Source organism: Hyalella azteca, unplaced genomic scaffold, assembly GCF_000764305.2.
Source record: "Hyalella azteca isolate HAZT.00-mixed unplaced genomic scaffold, Hazt_2.0.2 contig16414, whole genome shotgun sequence".
NCBI lineage: Eukaryota > Metazoa > Arthropoda > Malacostraca > Amphipoda > Hyalellidae > Hyalella > Hyalella azteca.
In genome coordinates, this window is record NW_025946238.1 from 6,669 (window position 1) to 14,903 (window position 8,235).

The following is an 8,235-nucleotide window of genomic DNA, read 5'->3' on the forward strand; positions in this document are numbered from 1 at the left end:
TCATCGATTTATTTTCTGACGGCAATGGCAATATTGATCAGTAGCTCGAAAACCTACCTAAAAAGCATTAACAAAAATGTGCAGTCGAATATTTTGAGATACTATTTCTGTACCTGATCCCAGTGATATAGATCCAAGGAAGAAGAATTTGTTCATTTTTTATATTGCTACGGAAAAGAATCAAAATCCTGCTGATAGTTTTTTCACCAGTGGAATATATAATAACTGTAGTTCAATTTATTTATCCCAAAACTATCACATATTACCAAGACAAACCATTAGAACAAATTCAAATTTATTCATTCTATTCGAGTTACCTTTCATCGATATGAAGAATATTCATAGTGATTGCATCGCTTGAGATATGCCCTTTGCCGAGTTTCAAGAACTGTGTAATGAAAAGTATTAAGTACCGTATAGCTTTGTGTTCATTAATAAAGATGAGCATCCCAGTTCTGGAAATTTTTAAAAAAGTTCAATTATACATCCCACAGAAGTATTTTTCCGACAGCCGCTCTAGGTTAAGCCCCGAGTTCTCGGTTAAAAAGTGCTCGGCCAATCGGGGTAAATGGTAATAATGCATGATTTTGATGGTCAAGTTTCAGAGTAAGATTGTGGGCAAATGCTTAGGTTTTTTATCGAAAGACAGAGCTCGAATTTTTGAGGGTCAAGATTCTAAATAAAATTGTTGGTAAATGACCAGGTTTTATTCGGGGGCAATTGGTAAATTTTGCTGGTCAAGATTCAAAATGAGATTGTGAGTAAGTGGTCGGTAACCTGTTAAGCTGTTTAGACATTGCGATAGGCTCTCTATTTATACTGCATACATTGTTGGCAAAGATCCTGATGGTTTAGCCAGGATCATTGGACGAATCCGAATAAAAATACTGCTACTTACTGAGAAAAGTAAAATGTACAGATAACTCATTTTATCCTAGCAAAATGCCATTCGATACACAGTGTTGGCCGCATAATGGCAAACCAAACATAAAATGCTCATTGTTCGTAAGAAATATTGAGAACAGTTATACGTTAAAATTTGCTTGGATCATAATTGCAGGCTTCCAAGCATTGCCAGACACTGCCATAAAGCTTCAAAATTCAAACTATGAACCACTTTTTTGCCTTCAGTTATGGTATCATGGGTGGAATTTCAGGCGATTGGCCCCCTTTGCAAGCCAGCGCCGAAGTAAATGAATTATTTCTGTATGGTAATGCTATGCTTTTTCTTTAGAATCTCAAATAAGAGTTAGAAGATAGCTGAAGTTCCTGAAATTGGGTGTTCAAGGCTTATATCAGTAGGAATCGCACGTCACAGACGCGTACATTGGCGTGGCAACATAACAGATTTAAGCAACATTTTTAAGCAACATAACAGATTAGCCTGATTAATGAAAAGAATGACCTTGAATTTATAATGGTAGGCAATGATGACTCACGTTAATCTCTTGTTCGATAGGCACCGATTCAGTGAATCGCTCTTTGATGATTTCTTCCCCCGCGAGCCCCGGTGGCAGTCCCAGATTGAGGCGCGGTAGCACTCCCCGATCATGCGCTGAGCGGTCGTGCTCCCCCAGCTTCACCACCATCGTGAGGTTGCGGCTGAACGCAGCAGTCAGTTAAGGATTGCCGAGTAAACTCGTATAAATTTTATGGCCGTAGGTTAATTGCGACTTCGTTTTATTGAAACAATCGAGTGCCAGGCTATTAATTCCGAATATTACCGAAAAAAAAATTCTTGTGTAGTATTTTTCGTAAAAACAAAGAAATAGAACTATTGAATGCATCCAAGCATAACGTCGATGTTAGTAGAGCTAGTCGCATACTTAGAGATAGGTTTTGGCATTATTTTCAATTGCAAGCATATGTTTTATTGCATAATTTGTTCCATTCAAAGTGACTGAAGGAAATTATCAGATATAAGATTATTCGAATTGTTGGTCACGCATGCAAAACGTGCGTTCAGAGCAGTACCTATATATGCAAGCCGGTTGTTGGCGATTAAATCTGAATGAATTATAAAATTCAAATAATATATGCTTATGTCCACTTTAAGGCACAATCCTGGGTCAGCGATGCGGCAGTGAGGACTCGTCAGCAATAACTGCCACTCACCTGATGCAGTGAGCGGCAGTGAGCACGAAGAAGGGCGTGATGAGCGACCCACCGCAATTCCAATCCGGTTCTCCCTCCACCCACCAGCCCACCGACACCTGTGGCACACCAACAGTACTAATTCAGTCACTAATTCAGTTGCTAACGAACGGACCGATGAAAACGAGTCATGTATGTCTACATCTTGCTACAGTCCGTAGTGTACTGTGTTGTAGTTACAAATACCTGTGGATTGGAGATTTTGCATGATGAAACACATATAGACTCTGTGGAGAGAGACTAAAGAATACTTTCTCATTGCCAATTTCACCAACCGAGAAACGAAGAGCAATTTAAACACTGCTATTTTTGCAGATTCTGCTTAAATGTCTATAAATTTCTTGGAAGCCTTAACAATTACCTTTCCGCATCTATACCACGATGAAGTACACTACACTCTGGTCCTATAGGAGTAGACAATAGATCCCAACTTTACACGACGAACAACACTACACTCAGATCCCAACAGTCGACAAGAGGTCCCAAGTTTACACTACGAAGAACACTACACTCAGGTCCCAACAGTCGACAAGAGGTCCGAAGTATACCCGACGAAGAACACTACATTCAGATCCCAACAGTCGACAAGAGGTCCCAAGTATACACAACGAAGAACACTAAACTCGGTTCCCAACAGTCTACAAGAGGTCCCAAGTATAAACTACGAAGAACACTACACTCGGTTCCCAACAGTCGACAAGAGGTCCCAAGTATACACGACGAAGAACACTACACTCTGATCCCAACAATCGACAAGAGGTCCGAAGTATACGCGATGAAGAACATTACACTCGGATCCCGACAGTTGACACGAGGTCCCATGTATATACGATGAAGAACACAACAGTCGGGTCCCAATAGTCAACAAGAGATCCCAATTACACGACGCTCGGGTTCCAAAAGTCGACAAGAGGTCCCAAAAATGCTCGATGAACACTAAACTCGGATTCCAACAGTCTATAAATATTCTTAAGTATGGAATGTGTAGCCACCACAACTTTCTACATGACTCACAATGTGAGGGAACTCCCCCAGCAAGGCCTCCTGCCCGCCGTGTATGAGAGGCCGTGAAGTGATGCACGAGACGTTTAATTCCTGTGAGGCGGCGGTACTCCAGTATTGCGTCCACTTTGAGCACACTGCCAGCATACAAATGTTATTATACTAATATTAAATAAACCGACATAAATTATATAAATTTGCTTGAATCGCGAGTTAACCAAGAATTTTAAAACCTAAGAAAATTCCAAGAAAGCTAAAAAACATTACATTTTGTTACTTCAACATTTATCCATATGTAAGGCGTTCATAATAATAAAATATGGATTATACTTTTTAACTCACATGATAAATAACTCACATGCCTTTTCCGACAAATTTGGAAAGCATACATTGAGTTTAAATCACGCGATTCCCAAGTTAACTACGTAGACACACGCCCTAGTTTCATTGAGACCTCATCATAATAAAAATTTAAACTCATGTTTTTCATGAGCGCTTTGAAGCAAGCTCATGGAAAGTTCTCGACAATGACTGCAGAATGAATAATATAAGGATGAGGAATTTATTTTAGGATGAAAAATTTATCATTTAAATCATTCATCATTGCTGTGAGAGATCCTCACTTTGCATGGCGATGATCTCGGGCCTCCGGCAGCAGACGTGCACGGCCGCGGCAGAGGAAGTCTTGCATAAGGTCACGGCTCCGTTGTGTCGGGCCACGCCCCCCGTCCTCATACAGGCATTCAGCTCTTCGCAGCGGCCAACCGCACCGTCCGCAAACACGCACTCCGGACCCAGGTTCCCATCCGCCCGAACCACTGCGAGTCGAGGGCTCATACAATCTCTGGTTAGAGATACTTACCTCACCCGCACTTTTGTAGTCTTACAGCATCCAAACAATGTCCTATTGTCTATACAGGGTCTGCCATATTTATGGCAACGCATGTTTTTTGTTATTTCTCAGTGAAACAAACAGGTGCATTGTTGTTTTATTGGATGAGCTAGTAGCCAAGAATTACCTAAACAATTCTCAGATATATTTATTCAATATGACCACCCTTATTTTTAATGACGGCTCCCAATCTACGCAGGAAAGCTTCACAGGAGACACGCAGCATTTCTTGAGGGATCAAGTCCCATTCTCGTGTCAATTTAGACTTCAAACTATCCAAAGAATCATGAGGTGTTCTGCAGACCCTACTCTCTAAAATAACCCAGTCAGAAAAGTCGAGAGGATTCAAATCAGGGCTTCTTGAGGGCCATTCATTTATGCTAATGAATGCTGGAATGTGACCCTGAATCCAGTTTTGGGTCATGTTTGAGCCATGTGATGGGGCAGAGTCTTGTTGAAAACTCCATGAGCCGTTGAAGTGTTTACGGGCCCAAGGTAACAACACAGATTCCAAAATGTCTGAAATGTATATATCGTTGACTGTTCAATTTCACTCCTGAGGGGACAAAAACGAGTGGAGACCTCCTAGTGGCGGTTACCGCGTCCCAAACCATCACGGACATGGGAGTTTGACGTCATGTTGTTGTTCTGGTTGCCACAGATCCATCCCGACTCCAAACTCTATCATTTTTACGGTTAACGCTTTGTTCAATGTCCAATTTTTTCTCGTCACTGAACACCAAGTTGGGCAGTGTGCCATCCTCAATGAGATCCAGAATATCCTGGCATCTTTCGAGCCTCATTCGTTCATGACGGTCTGTTGGTTCATGCCTTGTTTGCATCTTGCAAGGGGAGGTTTTGAGGTCATCTTTGAGGACTACGCATTGATGTCTGACTGACTCATGCTTCTGCAGCCAATTCTGCAGCTGAGCGACGAGGGTTTCTCCTCAACTTCTCCCTCGTGTTTTTGATCAATTGTTTTGTTCGGAAACTTCGTTTCCTTCCTTGACCAGGTCGATTGCATGTTTCACCAGTTTCCTTGAATTTTTTTACCACCTTCCCCATAGTTTCACGACGAATTTTGAGCTTTTTTGCAATAACTGAATTACTCTCGCCCTTTTCATGAAGGGTTACAATTGCATTTCTATCAACTGCCATAAGTAATAGTAAATTTAGACATCTTAGACTTCTGCAATATAAAATAGACGAATTAATAGATGATATCAAGCTTAATTAGGAAAGAAAAGCCTCCTAGATACCAATTATTTTATATAGCAAACATCCGTTGCCATGAATATGGCGGACCCTGTATAAAATGTAAAGATTAATATTTAGATTTTGACAAAGATTATGCATATTGTGATATTGTCACTCTGCTCTGCGCTTATCGTCATATTCTGAGTTATATAGCACACTGCATGTCACAACACTGGCTGCACACTCAGCCTCACAATACCTGTTGCACAATCTGCGTCACAACATCTGCAACAGCACCCACCTGCCACCAAGCGGTGCCACTGCTCATCAACAGCCCCAGCACCCACCTGCCACCAAGCGGTGCCACTGCTCATCAACAGCCCCAGCACCCACCTGCCACTGCTCATCAACAGCCCCAGCACCCACCTGTCGCCCCAGCGTTGCCACTGCCCACCACCAGGCCGAGTATCACACAGAAGACGCGCCAAGCTGCCATGGCGGCACGACCTGATTCGCCGAAGGGCACTCTGCTGTTCACGTCAGTTTAACATGAAAATAAATGAAGTAAGGGTAATAAAACTATCATGAGTCACGAGTGCGAACACATATAACTAGAAAAATGATAAGCGGTGGATTGTTTAGCACAAACCTGAGATTTTAGGGCTCGACGTGAAATTGAAACAGCGTTCGCAGAACAACGTTTTCGTTAACGGGATTTTAGGTTTGCAGTAACGTTTGTGATATGATGTTAAGCAAGGTCACGTTGAATATGGCTGAAAAAATCAGATCAACGCAAACACCTCACATTCTAATAAATTTTTAGTTAATAAATATTATTCTTCAAGGATTTTTAGCGCATTTTCTCATTTATGGAAAAAAGTGCTATTGTGCTCGGCATATCCGTCCGTCTGTCTGTTCGTCCGTGACTTCGCGTTTTCGTCGACGAGAAAATGAGCTCTCTGTCACTCACTGCAGTAAGTACTGAGTTACATTTTTCTAAGAATCAGTCTTTTAGATTTGAAGAAAAATATTCACCCTGGTCGGGAATAGCTATTAAACATTTTAAATTTGATTATGTAGTTTAATCAAATTTTTATTAATTATTAATCGAAGTATAGAAAACACTTAGGATTCAAGACCAAATTCCATCAAGAAGGCGGAACAAAATTTGTAGCATGGTCTTAAAAATTCCCTGTGACCTCGGAGTCGGAACTGATCGTTTGGAGGAACTAAGTGTCTGAAATGGAATGTTCTTGCATTGACCATATTGCAATATTGTAACCTTCTACTACGCATCTGCAAATAGCAAAACACATCACACAGTCATAATTACATGTATTCAGTGACTAGATATGATAGGTAGCCTTTTCCTGATACTTTCTGAATATTTGTACCTTATATATTCTTTGCACTGGATGACATCATGTCACTAGTCACACCACAGCTCACAATGAACTGGTCGCGGCAAGTGGCCGATTTGTTGTGCAATGCAACCCGCACTATCAGCTGCAGCGGACGCCCGCACCAGCCTCAGCGAACCCACGAACAGTAAACGCAAGTGCATCGTTCTATTTACATGGAAAGAATCTTCTTCGTACGAAAATTTGATGAATGTGCCATGCAATCATGGTTCACCCAAGAGGATGAAATTTTCGAGCCATGAAAAACTCGACCAAAGAACATTGTTTTCGAAGGACCAAGTTTAAAACAAATCAAGAACACTGCGAATTAAAATTAAATATTCGGTTGATAGAGAGTACGTTTTGATGCCAACGCACCCATGGTTTGCATAAACGTTCAGGAAACAATCAAAAGTTGGTCTAAATCAAAAGCGAGCATTTAAGGTATCCAAGATTTTGATGCTTTCAAAATGATCCGGTCTGGTAAATAAAATTTCCTGTGCCGTTTCTTGCATAATTCTGCAAAAAAGGTTCTAGCCATTCATCAATTGCCTTGGCATCCTGCCTACAACCATAACAAAGTGTCTTTTCAACTGAAGTAAGTTGAATTTCGAACATAAGAACCTTGTGCCAACGCCCACTCATTCTGTGATGAACGAATTAGGCACAAAACACTACTTTTTTATAGCCCTCTACCACTATCAATCATGGCTTATTTATGTACGATTGAGTCATTCTCCGTGGATATCCTGATTTATTGCAGGGTGACCCAGTGGTGGGCAGGGTGGCCCAGTGGTTAAAGTTCAGAGTACATGATTGGAGCAGAGAGGCGCGGGTTCGATCCCAGCTCTGTGCGCCCGTTTCTGGTCAGAATCGGCGAGGAGGCCGGGCGGTTAAGTAAAAGCGAAAATTGAAGCAGTGAGTTGCGAGTTCGAGCCCGCAACTAGCTGTGGATGTTCTGTGATGTTAAGAATCGGCGACAGGCCCACGGCCTACTAAACGCTGAAACCGCTATTATTATATATTGCAGGTACAGGGTCTCCACTAAACTATTAAAATCACTTGTTTGCTTGAATCGCAGGTTAACCAGGAATTTAAAAGCAAATAAAATACCACAAAAATTCACCATATCTTTATAAGAGAAAACGTTTCGGAGTCCAGCTCCATCGTCAGTTCATAACACAAAATTCTGTTCAGAAAAAGTCCAGTCCTTGAAACACAAATAAATCAATTAGTAAAGTAAAATGCAATGTCAGGGTTCAAAACGGAAAATAAATAAATAAGACATGAAATTAACGATAGTAAACGGCCTATCTATTTACTATTTCGTGAGGAAAGGAGCTAAAAGCGGCATTCAGACTAGGCTTCTGTTTGAATATATACATGGATTCTAAAATTCGTAGATCACTAACACCGGATGCGGAAGCTAGAATTTTGAAATCACTATCAGATACGGAGGCGTTGCACTGCTCGGCATGAACACGTACAGCAGAATGAGGTGGGTGTGCAAGTAGGTTCCCCGTTCTATAACTCCTGCCCTTATGCTCAGCCAGCCTAGTATAGAAATTGCGTGCCATCATACCGACGTAC

General features: G+C 41.4%; 1 protein-coding gene across 1 annotated transcript; it reads right to left on the reverse strand.

Annotated features, from left to right (window-relative positions):
* Positions 1–969: 969 nt before the first annotated feature.
* On the reverse strand, positions 970–6,657 carry LOC108667482 (serine protease snake-like). Its single transcript, XM_018154516.2, has 6 exons — positions 6,640–6,657; positions 5,672–5,775; positions 3,780–3,974; positions 3,169–3,293; positions 2,116–2,213; positions 970–1,602 (listed from the first exon to the last, which is right to left on the reverse strand). Exons 2-6 carry the CDS (start codon positions 5,739–5,741, stop codon positions 1,413–1,415), a joined length of 678 nt encoding a protein of 225 aa, XP_018010005.2. The 5' UTR covers positions 5,742–5,775; positions 6,640–6,657; the 3' UTR covers positions 970–1,412.
* Between the last annotated feature and the right edge of the window lie 1,578 nt (positions 6,658–8,235).